The 17,033-nt window shown below is 48.7% G+C and overlaps 2 protein-coding genes across 3 annotated transcripts; one reads left to right on the forward strand and one right to left on the reverse strand.

The window, feature by feature from the left end:
• Positions 1-4,130: 4,130 nt before the first annotated feature.
• On the reverse strand, positions 4,131-10,443 carry LOC310756568 (uncharacterized protein). Of its 2 annotated transcripts, none has more exons than XM_083600859.1 (4): positions 10,147-10,443; positions 7,630-8,491; positions 6,644-6,764; positions 4,131-5,795 (listed from the first exon to the last, which is right to left on the reverse strand). In XM_083600859.1, the coding sequence occupies exons 2-4, from the start codon at positions 8,380-8,382 to the stop codon at positions 4,333-4,335; spliced, it is 2,337 nt and encodes a 778-aa protein (XP_083456985.1). In that variant the 5' UTR covers positions 8,383-8,491; positions 10,147-10,443; the 3' UTR covers positions 4,131-4,332. The 2 variants fall into 2 exon arrangements, with proteins under 2 accessions (XP_083456985.1, XP_083456984.1); XM_083600858.1 differs by lacking the exon at positions 10,147-10,443 and adding an exon at positions 9,378-9,537.
• On the forward strand, positions 9,708-14,753 carry LOC310758099 (uncharacterized protein; the record flags this gene model as incomplete). Its single annotated transcript, XM_083604036.1, has 4 exons — positions 9,708-9,725; positions 11,078-11,128; positions 11,922-12,042; positions 13,040-14,753. 4 exons carry the CDS (start codon positions 9,708-9,710, stop codon positions 14,044-14,046), a joined length of 1,197 nt encoding a protein of 398 aa, XP_083460162.1. The 3' UTR covers positions 14,047-14,753.
• Between the last annotated feature and the right edge of the window lie 2,280 nt (positions 14,754-17,033).

Genomic DNA, 17,033 nt, shown 5'->3' on the forward strand with positions numbered 1-17,033 from the left:
ATGGAGAGGTTTGATCTTCTTGCAGTCCATGGGACTCTCAAGAGTCTCCTCCAGCACCATAAGTCAAAAGCATCGATTCTTCGGCGATCAGCCTTCTTTATGGTCCAGCTCTCACTTCCAACCATCACTACTGGAAAAACCATGGCTTTAACAATACGGACCTTTGTTGGCAAGGTGATGTCTCTGCTTTTTAAGATGCTGTCTAGGTTTGTCATTGCTTTTCTCCCAAGAAACAGGCGTCTTTTAATTTTGTGACTCCTGTCACCATCTGCAGTGATCATGGAGCCCAAGAAAGCAAAATCTCTCACTGCCTCCATTTCTTCCCCAGGATATTAAAAACATAAAAGATCAAACATTAAAAACTTCCCTAAACAGGGCTGCCTTCAGAGGAAGGAAATAGCTTATTCACACATTTGCTCCCACAATATTGCATGGCAGGGGGCTGGACTGGATGACCCTCGGGGTCCCTTCGGACTGTATGATTCTGATTCTATGATTGTAAGATGTAGGGATGGCTGGCAAACATGGATGGCTTTAAAAGAAGATTAGACAAATTCATGGAGGAGAAGTCTGTGCCTATCAATGCCTGTGTTCTCCCTCCACTGTCTGAGTCCATACAGTATATACTCCCAAATACCAATTCCTGGGAATCACATGTGGGGATTCCTGCTGTGCTCGCATCCTGCTTTCCAGATGTAGCCAGTTGGCAACTGTGAAAACAGGATGCTGGTCTCTCCAACCTTAAACTTAATCCAGCAGGGTTTATACTGACATGGAAGTAAACCTTGCAGAGCAGATTAAGTCTTTTGCCCTCTCTTGCCACCTTTCATCCTGTCCACAATGGGCGGGGGGGAGGATCAGAATCCACCTCTCCCTAACCCATTCATCCTGTCTTCAGCCATAGCAGATGTGCATGGATGCCATGTTGGCACCTGCCTGTCTCAAGAGACAATGGAGTGTGCCTCTGGGGGTGAAGTTAAAACTGCTGTGATGTGACCTCCATGGGGTAGTGTGTCTGGTGGTCCTGGGCTGCCCAGACGACAAGGTCTCCCATCTCAGCCTCACTGATGTGGTCCAAAGGAAAGGAAAGCAAGACATTTGGCACCAGCTTGGCTGCAGGAGTTGCCAGAAAGACATGTTTCCGAGCACAATTCAAAGTGTTGGTGCTGACCTTTAAAGCCCTAAACGGCCTTGGTACAGTATACCTGAAGGAGCGTCTCCACCTCCATTGTTCAGCCCGGACACTAAGGTCCAGCACCGAGGGCCTTCTGGCAGTTCCCTCGCTGCAAGAAGTCAAGTTACAGGGAACCAGGCAGAGGGCCTTCTCAATAGTGGCTCCTGCCCTGTGGAACGCCTTCCCACCAGATGTCAAAGAGAAAAATAACTGCCAAACTTTTAGAAGACATCTGAAGGCAGCCCTGTTTAGGGAAGCTGTTTAGAAGACATCTGAAGGCAGCCCTATTTAGGGAAGCTTTTAATGTTTAATAGGTTATTGTATTTTAGTGTTCTGTTGGAAGCTGCCCAGAGTGGCTGGGGAATAATAATTATTATTACAAGGTGCCATCTAACCGTCTTAGGGACTCTGCTCTGGATTTGTGTAGGGTTTACTCCAGAGCCCTTCTCCCCAAGATAACGTGCATGGCAGTAGAAGTTAACATTTCCAGGGGGTGTGAGATCTGAAGGATGTGTTTGGTGGAAGTGGAATGAGCACCATTAGAACCTTTTTTGAAGAGATTTGAAGAGTTTTATTATTTTATAATTTTATGAAATCTAAATATATTCAGAAGGGGTAGATTCTGCTGCTGCTGCTGTTGTGAACATCTGAGTAATAGGATCAGGTGTCTCCCCAACTCTTTCTTTTTCCTCTGGGCTGCTACCTGTGTGCTGTTTCATGGCAGGGCTGCAAACACTACCAAATAGCCTTGGGCCTCTCTCTCTCCTTTCCTAAACGTTTCTCCTTTCCTAAACATTTCCTGAAAAGCCTTCAGTATTCACTGAAGCCTCCAGCCCTGCTCTGCTACCAGAACGAAATCTGAAGGTTGCAGTCCCTTACTCACTTGCCTTGGAGTAAAACAGCTGGACTGCTTTCTGAGTAAATAGGTATAGAAAGGGTGGTGGTTGTTTAGTCGTGTCCGACTCTTCGTGACCCCATGGACCAGAGCACTCCTGTCTTCCACGGCCTCCCACAGTTTGGTCAAACTCATGTTTGTAGCTTCGAGAACACTGTCCAACCATCTCGTCCTCTGTCGTCCCCTTCTCCTTGTGCCCTCCATCTTTCCCAACATCAGGGTCTTTTCCAGGGAGTCTTCGTATTTACGGGACCGCCTCTCCTAGTATGCCCCGCAGAGGACCTTAAGGTCCATGAATAATCATAGTTTAGAGGTCCCGGGCCCTAAGGAAGTCAGATTATCCTCCACCAGGGCCAGGGTCTTTTCAGTGATGGCTCCGACCTGGTGGAATGCTCTGTCCCATGAGACCAGGGCCCTGCAGGATTTAACCTTCCATTGGGCCTGTAAGACAGAGCTATTCCGCCTGGCCTTTAATTTGAATTCAGCCTGATCTTTTATTTCCCTTCTCTTCCCTCCCCCTCCCCTTTTATGATGATCACCCGCTCTGAGACCCCACAGCTAATTCTCCCCTGGCCTCCTCGCTGGCCCAAGTAGGACTAATTCAGCCAGCTAGCCCTGGGGATTATCTAATTGATTTTTTATTTTTAATGTTATTCATGTTTTTATACTGTATTTTATACTGCTTTTATAATTGTTTTAAATTTGTTGTTAGCTGCCCTGAGCCCTGTTTTTGAACCAGGAAGGGCAGGGTATAAATAAAAAATTATTATTATTATTATTAAGCAGTCTACCTCCAAATACCGGGCCCTGGTGATGAGCAGCAGGGAGAGGGCCCTTGTCTCCTTTCATGAGAGAGGCAGAAGTAAAAGGCAAAGGGGTTTATTTTTATAAATTCCAAGCAGCAAGATGACTTGAAGAAGATCCGCCTAGGCCAAAGCCAGACCTCGCCCACCTGTTCCCTGCCAGATCTTCGGGCTACAACTCCCATCATCCCTCACAACCAGCCTTGCTGGCCGGGGCCGGTGGGAGTGCAAAACACTCTGAGAGTGCCGGGTTGACCATGGTGGACCTAAGCCAAAAGTGAGGAGCCTGTGGCCCTCAGACGTTGAGGGCTGCAGGTTAGCCAACCTGAAATTTCTCGCCTGAAACCCCACCTCACCGATTTGAACAGCATTTATAGTATAAACTATACTATAGTTATAGTATAAACTGCTGCGGCTCCTTAAAGGGCAGCAAGAGTTAGCTGTGGAGAAAAATCAGGTTTATACTACTTACGTACAGTGGTACCTCGGGTTACAGACACTTCAGGTTACAGGTGCTTCAGGTTACAGACTCCGCTAACCCAGAAATAGTACTTTGGGTCAAGAACTTTAAGAACTTTGCTTCAGGATGAGAACAGAAATCATGCGGTGGTGGCAGCAGGAGGCCCCATTAGTTAAAGTGGTACCTCAGGTTAAGAATGGTTTCAGGTTAAGAACGGACCTCCAGAACAAATTAAGTTCTTAACCGGAGGTACCACTGTACTTATGTATTCACTTCAGTTACCCCCCTGCTTTTGTATTAAACCTAGATTATTCCATTGTGATCCTGGATTTATCCCGTGTCTTACTGAACTGTTGATTTTGCCACATTTGAATTTACTGATATGTGGTGCGGCAAATTGGGATGGGTGTGCTTTTAAATGTCAGGCATCTTTATAATTATTCAGCTCCACAAAGCTATAATGTTCATTGTGAGCCGCTTTGGGACAGAGGTTCTTGCGGGAAAGTGGCATTTGAAGAAATTAAACTAAGCTGTGGTAAACCTGCTGTTGGGACTCAACAGCCCTTTGGGTTTCCTGATGTTCTTAGGTGCTTCTTTCATCCCTGCAGGATTTAATTACTGAATGATACAGAAAGGACGTTCGCAATATGGTCTTGCTATCTGCAATGAGACACGACTGCGGCCCGATGCCCTCCCCTTCCTTTCGCACCAGATAAAAAGAACACACTTCTGCTACTATTCCTCGTTGCCAACTGATAATGGCAATAAATGCCAAGAAACTGGAGATCTCTAAAAACAGACAGGTGACCTTATTTTATTGTTCAGCCATTTGCTCCTCCATGGATGCCCCGGGAGACGGTACTCCCCACCCTCTAAGCCAATGTATACATCATCATCATCATCATTATTTATTATTTGTACTCCGCCCATGTGACTGGGTTGCCCCAGCCACTCTGGGCGGCCTCCAACAGAATATAAAAATACAATGAAACTTCAGATATTAAAAACTTCCCGATACGGAGCTGCCTTCAGATTTCTCCGGAAAGTTGTGCAGTTGTTTATCTTTCTGACCTCTGAGGGGAGGGCATTCCACAGGGCAGGGGCCACTACTGAGAAGGCCCAATGCTTGGTTCCCTATAGCTTCACTTTTCACAGTGACGGAACCGCCTGAAGGCCCTCCACGGAGCTGGACCTCCATGCCCAGGCTGAACGATGCGAGTGGAGATGCTCCTTCAGGTATACGGGGCCGATGGCTTCTTGCATGCGAGAGGAGGCTTGACTTCTGAGTGAAGCCCTTTCCGCACTCCAGGCACTTGTATGGCTTCACCCCAGAGTGGGTTCTCTCGTGCTTGAGAAGGTTGGAGCGATGGCTGAAGCTCTTCTCGCAGATCGAGCAATGAAACGGTTTCTCCCTTGTGTGCGTCCTGTGGTGAACGACAAAGGCCGACTTGTCCCGGAAGCTTTTGGGACAGTCTGGGCACTGGAAGGGTTTTTCTCCCGTGTGAATCTTCTCGTGCTGAACCAGGCCGGCGTTCTGAGAGAAGCATTTCCCACATTCGGCACACTTGTACGGCTTCTCGCCCGTGTGGGCTCGCTTGTGTTTCATGAGGGACGAGCTTTCGACAAAGCTCTTATCGCACACCGTACACTTGTAGGGCTTCTCTCCCGTGTGGAGCCTCTCATGCGTGAGGAGGTTCGTGCGATGACGGAAACGCTTGCCACACCCAGAGCACGGGTATGGTTTCTCCTCGGTGTGGATTCTCCTGTGCACGACAAAAGCCGACCTGTTCCTGAAGCTTTTGGGACAATCGGGACACTGGTGCGGTTTCTCGCCCGTGTGGATTCTCTGGTGTCGGTTAAGGTCAAATCTCTGCCGGAAGCTTTTCCCACAGTCTGGGCAATGGTAGGGCCTCTCTCCCGTGTGGATTCTCAGATGAGCCGAAAGCCCGCTGTGCCCTCTGAAGCTCTGTCCACAATCTGGGCAAACGAAGGGCTTCTCTTGCCTGTGGGTTCTCTCATGTGCCGTAAGATGCGACTGCTGGCTGAAGTTCTTCCCGCAATCTGAGCAACTGAAGCGGTTCTCCCCGGTGTGGATTCTCTGATGGGCAACCAGGACATTCCTACTGCAGAAGCTCTTCCCACAGTCGGAGCAGATGTAGGGTTTCTCTCCTGAGTGCATTCTCTGGTGTTCAGTGAGCTCCGCCTTGCAGCGAAAGGATTTTCCGCACTCAGCGCATGTCTCACCCTTGAGGAACCTTTGCTGGACTGGCATGGCAGGGAGCTGGAAAGGAATGGATTTGCCTTCTTCATTATGGGGGTGAGTTTCCTGCTGGTTTTCGGATGCTTCTCCCCAGTAAGGATAACGGGAAACTGTCTGTTCTGATCTCCCTGGCAGCATCCAACGTAGTTCAGCTCCTTCAGAATTGATTGGCAGATTCTTCTTCCAACATGCCCTCTCATTGTCTGTTGGAAAAAAACAGAGAATCCTTACAAAGGGAGATTTCCCTTCACCAGGAAGAAAGGATGGCTTGGATCAGATTACACAGCAAAGAAGGGGTTTGGGGCCCAGTTATTTGAAGGACCACCTGCAGGAACCCACACAAGCCCTAAGAGTGGCCTCAAAGATCCTGCTTGCTAGTGCATCTATAAGGTCAGTTAGATTACCTGGCTGTGAGTCTTGAAGGCTGCTCCCTGCAAAGTCCTTTCCACCAGGCCTAGGGGGCGGGGCCCACACTCACCAGCTCTACTAAAGAGGCTCCTGGTGAGAACCAGAGGGACACTGCTATGCCTGACAACAAACCCTAACAGTTGGATTCTTTTGCCCCATCTTTTTGTGCCTGCCAAACAGCCGTGTCATGCTTATGGTAATATTTTATTCTCTTGTTAATTATGCTGTTTCAAATGTGCATTTTATATTTTACTTTACTTAGCAACGGTTTTTTAAAAAATGTTTAAGTTTTTATTTTGTTAACTTTGTTTGTGTTAAATATGTATTCTGTACTTGACCTCCTTTGTAATGTTTCATTTTATTATCTTTAAGATCACATTTTAGTTTTCTGTTAATTATGTTGCTTTGGCTGTGTACTCTATATTTGACTTTCTTCAAATTGTTTTATTGATGTTTTAATATTCTGTAAACTGCTTTGAGATTTTTCTTAAAAATATAAAGCTGTATAGAAATGAAATAAATCATAATGATAATCATAATAATTGGTGTGCACTAGATCTGTGGGCAGAGCCTTTTTTGTGGTGGCCCCTCATTTGCACAACCTGCTCCGCAAGAGAACTCCCTCCAGCCAAAGACTCCTTACCCAGCCAAGGGGCATCAGCAGCCGAATCCTCCACTTTGGTGAGCGGCCACTCACCAGAGTCTGACAGAGCCCCGTCAGTCTCAGGGGAATCATCCGCTTTCTCCTTGAAGGGCCAGAGGACCTGAAACAGCAGAAAGAACAAGACAAAGAAATGGGTGCAAATCGCCTGAGATTCAGGGGTGGGGAACCTCTGGAGCTTCTCCAGACGCTACAGGACTTTAATTCCCATCAGCCCCCAGCCAGCATGGCCAAGGGTCAGGGGAGTGGGAGTCCAGCAACATCTGGAGGGCCAAAGACTCCCTGCCTTTGACTGAGTCAGGCCATTGGCCCATCTTTCACAGTATTGCCTACACTGACTGGCAGCAGCTCTCCAGAATCTCAAGGAGACCTTCTTCAGGCAAAGGCTGTCCTCTGTGCTGTCTTTGAAGGGGGATGCATTAAACCAGCTGGGGCAGGATGTGGCAGCCCATCTCAAGACAGGAACTGGAGCACAGGAAACCATCACTCCTGTGTCCACATAGCTTCTCTCCAACCAACACTGACTGCCTGTTCACAGCAGTGGAAGCTGGTCCGTTAGGGCAGAGAGAGTGTTGCCCACCATCCTTAGTCTTCCCCCAGCAAGTGGCGTTCTAAGGTACACTGCCTCAGAACCTGGAGGTTCTACTTTGCCAATACAGCCAACCCCTGCTGATTCGGCCAGATCCCATCTTCGAACCATCTAGGGCAAGCATAGGCAAACTCGGCCCTCCAGATGTTTTTGACCTTCAACTCCCATGATCCCTAGCTAGCAGGACCACTGGGTCAAGGATGATGGGAATTGTAGTCCCAAGACATCTGGAGGGCCCAGTTTGCCTATGCCTGATCTAAGGGAGCAGTCAGTCCAATGCATATTTACAGTCAGCAAAAACTGCCCCAATGGCTAGTCCTCTGGGCTCCTTGCCACTGTTCGTTTTGTTCTTCCCAGGACTGCTCTCCTGCCCTCTCACCTGTTGTATTTCGTGCTCGTTCTCTTGCTGCCTCTCCAGGAAATCCTCCGCCAGGCCGACTGCCTGACCGCAAGTCTCCGGCCCGCCTTCCCTGACCCAGTTCTGCATCTCCGGGGGCAGGACAGCCAGGAACTGCTCCAGGATCACCAGCTCCAGGATCTGCTCCTTGGTGCGCCTCTCCGGCTGCAGCCACCGGTGGCAGAGCCTCCACAGCATCCCACAGAGATCTCGCGGCCCCTCGGCCTCCTGGTAGAGGAACTGCCTGAAGCACAGGCGCTCCACCTCCTGGCTGGGAGCCTCCTTCTTCACTTCCCCACGATCCAGGGCCAAAATGCTGTGGGTGGGCGGGGGGACGTCTCCTCCAGGGCCGGGCAGGTGGCGGACCACCCTGCCTCGCCCAATGTCTGGTCGCCCCTCAAAGGAAGCCTGCGTGTCCCTTGGGCCATTGCTGGCCAGCTGCAGGTTTCCTGGCTCAGACTGTGGAGATCTCACAGCCTTCAGGAGCCCCTGACACTGAGCTTCCCAGCACTCCTCCTGAGGCACTTCCTCGGGTTCCTGCTTAATGTGCTCTGTTATGGTCCCTTCCCACAATTCCTTGAGGCTCTCTGAGCGGACGGCCAAGGGGCCTGTTCCTGCAGCCTCCTCCGGTTCAGACTCCGATGCCTCCTCCTGGGCCTCCGTCTTCACTGTGTCCTCCAGCAGGGCATCTCGGGGGACAGTCCAGACAGCTGCATTCCTGCGTTCGGACGCCATCACCCCTCTTAACTCCGGGGCTTGGCAGGGGTCACTCACACACCGTTATCCCATGTTTCTCAGTGATGTCAACTGCCAGGTCCAGGATTGTTTATAAGGCCCGGTGCCTCTGCAAGGAAAGAGAATCAGTGGGATCTGCAGCAAAAAGTTGGAGCGTGGAACACTCCTGTTCAGGATACTCCATTCCATTCTCTGCCCCCATGTTTTCCATCCCACCAATCATCAGTCCGTATTCTGTGCATACTGAGCATGCTCAGTCCTCTGGGAACTGTAGCTGTGAGGGGAATAGGGGGCTCTCCTCTCAGCACTCTTAACAAACTACAGTTCCCAGGATTCTTTGGGGGAAGCCATGGAAGTTAAAAGTGGAATTACATTGTGCTAAATGCATAGTGCAGATGGCCCCCTGATTACAGCCCTTTCACTCAAGAGTCCAGTCCTGGTTTCCCACTGCGCTTTCTCACATTCAGAATGGTCCTTTCATTTTTGCAGGGTGGGAGAAGGAGTTGTTGCTACTATTTCTAATCAACTGGCAATCAAGGTGCCTTAGAGACACTTAGTGATCTACTGCAAATCCCCCCCCATCTGACTTCTGACCACCCCTGACATAATGTCCCTGAAGACATATCAAGCAAGATATAGGCAAGACATAGCCATGATGAAGAATAGTCCTTGATAGACTTTATGTTTAAAAGGGGTGGGGGGTGGAGATAAGAGAAATCCACAGAGGATGTTCCAAAACTCATTACAGCTCCGTGGAACCTGCATGTTCAGGAGCAGTTGACCTGCAAAGTGCTGGAGGCAGAGAGCAGCAAGGTTTGCTGCTGCCTTGCCGCCTCTGAGCATCCCAGAGAGGTCTGGCTGCCCACTGTTGAGAGCAGGAGGCTGGTCTGGGAGGGGTCTGTCTGATCCAGCAGGGCGTCCTCTTAGATCCCTAAAGCAAACCTTCCTATTCCAGGCCAGCTCTCTGCTCCTGCCTCAAGGCGCTTCACACTTACCGGATTCCCTCCCAGGAGCTGAAAAATCTCTTCTTCCAGCCTCTACTTTGCAGCAAAGAAAAGCACCATAGAGTCGCTAAGGGGGAGAAAAGGAAGAGGAGGGCCTTCGATAGTCAGAACAATTTCCGTCCGAAGTGCCGCTCTAGAAATCCCGACTCTCTCAGCTTAACCCTTTGTGACAACCAGAGCGCAGAGGGGCTTTCCTTTGTATTTTTGAATACCCCCTCGCCTGTGCCAAATTGGAAGCATGTTGGTCTGACAGTGCAAATAAAAACCTAAGTGTGCTTGCATTTTAGGGGCTGTAGTTCGGTGGCAGAGCATATGTTTGACATGCAGAAGGTCCCCTTGGTATCGGCCACTTAAAAGGCGAAGGGAAGGACCTTTCTGTGCTGGACACCCGAGAGAGCCGCTGCCAGCCCGTGCAGGCAATACTGGCCTTGGTGAACAAATAGGCTAACCTCTGGTACGGAGCAGCTTCGCGGGCAAACATCTTGCTAGCTGTGCGCATACAAAAAAGAGAGTTAGCAGAGTCAGGCCAATGGCCCATCGAGTCCAGCATCCTTTTCCCACAGTGGCCAGCTAGATGCCTGTGAGAAACCAGCAAACAGGATCTGGCCTCAAGAGCCCCCTGCTTTCCTGTGGCTTCCAGCAATTGGGACCCCTTACTCTGTGGAGTTTGGGCACAGAGGCGAGATTTGAACTGAGGTCTTCGCCCTGAACTCCTCCATTGCAAAGATTTGATGTGCTAATTATAGTATTTATTTCTCACCTTTATTTCTTCAATAAGTGGTCTCATGGTTCTCCCTCTCTTCATTTGATCCCCACTACAACCTTGCAAGGTAGGCTAGGCTGAGAGGCAGTTGCCCGTCCAGCTTCCTGGCCCAGGAGGGATTTGAACTCAGGTCTCCCCTGGGTCCTAATCCAGCACCCTTAAATACTACATAACATTGGCTCTCGTGTGTAGACATCATACATTAAAAGCAAATCTCTTCCCCGCCCCCCCGAAAAAAACAGAAACATAAGAACTGTAGTGTAAGGGTGCTGGGTGCAGGGCAAACTACAGTTCCCAATGAGCTTCTGGGTTTGCCTCGTTGCAATTCGGCTTAAGGGTTAAAGTGTGCGAGTTTGCAGCCCTAGAAAAGCGAATTGGCAGGAAGGAAAGATCTGCAATGGGGCTGAAGTCATTTCCTGCCCCTCCTCTTTTAGGGAGAGGGTTGTGTGTGTTTTTTAGGGGTGTTGCTGCTCATTGAATTGTTTCGTGGTGGAGATCAGCGCCTGCGGAGCCTGTTTGCTCAAAGAGGATTTAGGAGAGAAGAGCCGAAGCGGGGAAGCAGGAAGGCAAAAGTGGGAATAATATGCAAAGGATGATGGCTAAGAAGATTTCTTAGTTTGTGGATCCTGAACAGCAGGATTTTGCAAGCAAGCAAGCAAGCAAGCAAGCTGTGCAATCAGTGATTTATCCTGCTTGTCTTTTTATATAAAATGTTCTTACTTCTGTTCAAGTTATAAAAAGGTTTTATCCTGTTTTTCAAGATCCTCAAAGGTTTTGTGTTGCCGATAGGGCTGCATTGTCGTCTTCTTCTTCTTCTTCTTCTTCTTCTTCTTCTTCTTCTTCTTCTTCTTCTTCTTCCTCTTCCTCTTCCTCTTCTTCCTCTCCCTCTTCCTCTTCCTCTTCCTCTTCCTCTTCTTCTTCTTCTCAGGCACCCCCAAGATCTGAGGAGAGCGGGTCGGGGGTTGCAAACTTGCGAAAGGTGCACTTATTTCTTGACCCCCCACACGTGTATTTTTGGAACCCACCCAGTTTCGGTGTCTGAAACCTGTTAAAATTGTTTTTAATTCTGGATTTTAAACGGTTGTAACCCATAGCTGTCAACGTTTCCCTTTTTTTTTAAGGGAAATTCCCTTATTCCAAATAGGATTCCTCACAAGAAAAGGGAAAAGTTGACAGCTGTGTTGCAACCTGTCCTGCTACTGAAGGGATGGCAATAAAGCACCACCACCACCACAAAAATCCTAATAATAATAATAATAATATTAGTAACAAATGTTTTTCACCGTTTTTAATTTTTTAATTTACTTTTTTTGTAAGCTGCCTTGAAACCTGCCGGTGAAGGGTGGGCGATGTGAAGCTCAAGAGCAGCAGGGACACTTAATCCATGGCACTGCCCATCATTCTCCGGCTTCTGATGACACACACTTCCCTTCCCAACCTAGGAAAGGAAGAACCCGAAAAACACACCATTTTTAAGGACCGTGCGCCAAGATGGTGCTTTTTGCATATGGGTTGGCTTTAAACCTGTTCCAAACTGCCTCATTGAACTTGGCAAGGCTGAGGGCACCCCCTGGTCAAGATGGCCCGTTTCTCATAGAATTGTATTGTTGGAGGGGACCCCAGAGGTCATCCAGCCCAACCCCCTGCAATGTAGGAATCCTGCCCACAGCCATCCCGGGGTGGGCTTGAACCAACAGCCTTCTGGTTAACAGCCAGGCGCACTGACCCATTGCCCCACCTCTTACCTCTCTTGGGATCCCTAACCGTTTCAGGTGTCGGTGCTGTTGATGGACTGGGCCGCTACCTTCCCCGAGGCAGAGGATGCTCCTTCAGACAGTGCACAGAGGCTCGTGTCCCAGGGAGTCAAGCAGGAGGATGGCCAAGAGTCGCTGGGTAAGGTGAACGTAGAATCGTAGAGCTGGAAGGGACCCCGGGGTCATCTAGTCCAACCCCCTACAATGCAGGAATCTCAGCTAAAGCATGCGAGACAGATGGCCCTCCAACCTCTGCTTAAAAACCTCCAATGTGTACTTGAGCAGAGAGAAAATGAGGAGGAGAACCTTTGGGGAGGAGAAGCTGAGTGGTGGAGCATCTAGCCCCCAAAGTATTATTATCATTACTACTGTGGTACCTCGGGTTACAGACGCTTCAGGTTACAGACTCCGCTTACCCAGAAATAGTACCTCGGGTTAAGGACTTTGCTTCAGGATGAGAACAGAAATCATTCTCCGGTGGCGCGGCAGCAGCAGGAGGCCCCATTAGCTAAAGTGGTGCTTCAGGTTAAGAACAGTTTCAGATTAAGAACGGACCTCCAGAACAAATTAAGTTCTTAACCGGAGGTACCATTGTAGTCTTAATCTAAGGGTCACTGGCCTGAGCACCATGTTGGGCAAAAGGTTCCTGCATTGTAGAGATCTGGACTAGATGATCCTTGTCCACCCCCATCATACAGCCTGGACACTTGAGGTCCAGCGCTGAGGGCCTTCTGGCGGTTCCCTCATTGCGAGAAGTGAGGTTACAGGGAACCAGACAGAGGCCCTTCTCGGTAGTGGCGCCCGCCCTGTGGAATGCCCTCCCTTCAGATGTGATGGAAATAAAGCAGCTATCTTGTCTTTAAAAGACATCTGAAGGCAGCCCTGTTTTTAATATTTAATGGTGTATTGTTTTAAGACTTGATTGGGAGTCGCCCAGAGTGGCTGGGGAAACTCAGCCAGATGGGCGGGGTATATTAATATTATTATTATTAATATTAATATTATTACTGGGCCGAGGCCCAGATTATCTGTCAATAGGGAATGCTTGCTTGCTTCTTTTGGGGATTGATGAAATAATGTTCCTGTTAACTGGTGTCTCTTCCCCTTGGCTCTCATTTCTTGCTCTGCTCCAATAGGAGGACACTGGGAGAGGGAAAACGAAGGCGAACCAGGAGGAGCGTCTACAAAAATGGAAGATCTAGACGTGGATGTCAGCACCAGTACTCAAGATGAAGCCACGAGGCAGCAAGGCAGGAAAACGTCCACCAGAGATAAGCGCGGGAGTCCGTCCAATGCCAGCAAAGATGGGGAGGCCCACAAAACTGCCCAAGTAGATGTGCAGGAGGAAAAGAGAAGGAACAAGTGCCCTGTGTGTGGGAAGATGTTTTGTTCTAAGTCACGCCTTAACGTACACCAGAGAATCCACACCGAGAAGAGGCCCTATCAGTGCTTTGAGTGCGGGAAGAGTTTCAGGCAGAGCGGGCATCTCTCTCAGCACCAGAGAATGCACACAGGAGAAAAACGATACAAGTGCTTGGAGTGCGGGAAGAGCTTCAGCCAGAGCACCTATTTTATCCTCCACAAAATAACCCACACGGGAGAGAAGCCGTTTACGTGCCTGGAGTGCGGGAAGAGCTTCAGTCATAGCAGGCGGCTGACCATCCACCGCACCATCCACACAGGGGAAAGGCCGTACAAGTGCAAGGAGTGTGGGCAGAGCTTCAGCCAGAGCACGCACCTTACCTCTCACCAGAGAATCCACACCGGGGAGAAACCGTACAAGTGCCAGGAGTGCGGGAAATGCTTCAATCAGAGCACGCACCTCACTTTGCATCGAAGGATCCACACCGGGGAGAAACCTTACCAGTGTCTGGAGTGTGGGAAGTCCTTCAGCCAGAGGCCGCACCTTACTTTGCACCGAAGAATCCACACGGAGGAGAAGATGTACAAATGCTCGGAGTGCGGGAAGAGCTTCCATCGGAGCGACCACCTGACCTCGCACCTAAGAGTGCACACGGGAGAGAAGCCGTACCAGTGCTCACAGTGCGGGAAGAGCTTTAGCCGAAGCGCAATCCTGACTAAGCATCAGATAACCCACAAAGGTGGAGAAACTCCCGTGGGAACAGATGAAGGCTCTGCCTGAGCATTTCCTGGGGTCCCTGGAAATTCCAGCCGGTTGTGACGCACTGCTGTTCCAGTTGTGGTGCCGCTCCAGAGAGAGGGTTGACATGTGATTACACTGTACAGTGGTACCTCGGGTTACAGACGCTTCAGGTTACAGACTCCGCTAACCCCAAAATAGTACCTCGGGTTAAGAACTTTACCTCAGGATGAGAACAGAAATCGCGCGGTGGCAGCAGGAGGCCCCATTAGCTAAAGTGTTACCTCAGGTTAAGAAGTTTCAGGTTAAGAACGGACCTCCAGAACAAATTAAGATCTTAACCTGAGGTACCACTGTATAGCAGCACAGTCCTTGGGCTTCCTGGATCAAATGGAATGTGCTTCAAATGTCATTCACATGTTCTTTACGCTAGAGTTGGAGAAACCCAGAGCTCTCCTCTGGATCAAGTCCCCTTAAGCCCCAGGCAGCATGGCTGATGGTCAGGAATTATGAGTGTTGTAGCCCAACAGCTTCTGAGGGCTCACGGGTTTCCCTATCCTGACTGCAGATCAGCAGTTCCCAAACTTTTTTCGGGCCATTGTTTTGATAAACTTGTGCCCAGTGCCCCACCCCATACCCTTTCAAAAGCATTATTCAGGATAGCAGTTTGCACAACTCCTTTAACACAATAAAGTTCTAAACAGCAACAATTAAGTGCACATTGATTTAAAATCCAATTCAAATGACTTGTTGTTGTTGTTTAGTCGTTTAGCCGTGTCCGACTCTTTGTGACCCCCTGGACCAGAGCACGCCAGGCACTCCTGTCTTCCACCTCCTCCCGCAGTTTGGTCAAACTCATGCTGGTAGCTTTGAGAACACTGTCCAACCACCTCGTCCTCTGTCGTCCCCTTCTCCTTGTGCCCTCCATCTTTCCCAACATCAGGGTCTTTTCCAGGGAGTCTTCTCTTCTCATGAGGTGGCCAAAGTATTGGAGCCTCTGTCCTTCCAGTGAGCACTCAGGGCTGATTTCCTTCAGAATGGATCGGTTTGATCTTCTTGCAGTCCATGGGACTCTCAAGAGTCTCCTCCAGCACCATAATTCAAAAGCATCAATTCTTCGGCGATCAGCCTTCTTTATGGTCCAGCTCTCACTTCCATACATCACTACTGGGAAAACCATGGCTTTAACTATACGGACCTTTGTTGGCAAGGTGATGTCTCTGCTTTTTAGGATGCTGTCTAGGTTTGTCATTGCTTTTCTCCCAAGAAGCAGGCATCTTTTAATTTCGTGACTGCTGTCACCATCTGCAGTGATCATGGAGCCCAAGAAAGTAAAATCTCTCACTGCCTCCATTTCTTCCCCTTCTATTTGCCAGGAGGTGATGGGCCCAGTGGCCATGATCTTCCTTTTTTTGATGTTGAGCTTCAGACCATATTTTGTGCTTTCCTCTTTCACCCTCATTAAAAGGTTCTTTAATTCCTCCTCACTTTCTGCCATCAAGGTTGTGTCATCTGCATATCTGAGGTTGTTGATATTTCTTCCGGCAATCTTAATTCTGGCTTGGGAATGACTTAGTTTAATTTATTTAACAAACTGGTGAACTCGATCTGTTTTGTTGTATGTTTTTAAACAGGTTGGATGGTTGTCGTGGATGCTTTAGCTGTGATTCCTGCACAGCAGGGGGTTGGTCTAGATGACCCCTGGGGTTCCTTCCAATTCTCCTGTTGCCTCTTAGCCCCCAGCTAGGAAATCCCCCCCTCCAGGGGGTGGTACTGCCCATTTTGGGAACCACTGATCTCGATTAAAGAACTCACATAGGTGGAAAATCCTGTAAAATGAAAATTGTATGCTCACAGAGCACATTCCCAGCCATGCTGTTTATTAGCCTTTTTCAGCCTGGTGCCCTCCAGGTAATTCAGACTATTTTGCTGCGTCTTTCTCTGCAAAAATGCTTTCCTCCTCTCTGTCCCAGTTGGTAGCTTCTATTTTTTAAAAAAACAACAACCAAAGGGGTTTGTAGATAAGCAGCTAGGGTACTTCTTTCAAGTAGATGGGCTGGTGGAAGTAAAATGTATAAAACTGCCTTATTTCATCCTTTCTTTGTCAAATCATTCCAGTTTTATTAGTTTCAGACTAAGACCTGAGAGATCTAGGTTCAAATCCCCATTTAGCCAAGAAAGGGAGGCAAATATTGGTAACCTACATCCCAGGGTTGTTGTTACAAATAACACAGTCACAGTTGTTCAAGACCCTGGAAGGCAGTTCTTGTCGCACCAGGGAATGTATATTCTTCAAATGAATTTTTAAAAGAACGAGGAAGCAAATCCTGCTATTTGTTTTTATTCATTTGTACATTGTTGGTGATATTAATAAAGAAACGAACCTGTGTTGGGTAGTAAAATGCATGACCGAAAACTACTCTGGAAAGCTTGGAGTAGGGGAAAGAGAACTGTTACGATGGGATCGGGTGGGGGAAATGGTCGTCTTGCGCAACCAGCTTCCTGTATTTGCAATAGGATGGTAGTTACCATACACTTCTAGTCCCAGGGAGCATTTATTCAGAAGAGAAGTGAAGTTACAGGGAACCAGGCAAAGGGCCTTCTCAGCTGTGGCACCCTCCCTGTGGAACGCCCTCCCATCAGATGTCAAGGAAATAAACAACTAACTTTTAGAAGACATCTGAAGACAGCCCTGTTTAGGGAAGTATTTAATGTTTGACATTATATTATGTTTCTATATTTTGCTGGAAGCTGCCCAGAGTGGTTGGAGAAACCCAGACAGATGGGTGGGGTATCAATAATAAAATTACAGTCGTACCTCGAGTTACATACACTTCAGGTTACAGACGCTTCAGGTTACAGACTCCACTAACTCAAAAATAGTACCTCGGGTTAAGAACTTTGCTTCAGGACGAGAATAGAAGTCTCGCAGCAGCAGCAGCAGCAGCCGGAGGCCCCATTAGCTAAAGTGGTGCTTCAGGTTAAGAACAGTTTCAGGTTAAGAACGGACCTCCGGAATGAATTAAGTA

The sequence above is a fragment of the Podarcis filfolensis genome, assembly GCF_964270895.1.
Source record: "Podarcis filfolensis genome assembly, chromosome: 2".
Classification (NCBI taxonomy): domain Eukaryota; kingdom Metazoa; phylum Chordata; class Lepidosauria; order Squamata; family Lacertidae; genus Podarcis; species Podarcis filfolensis.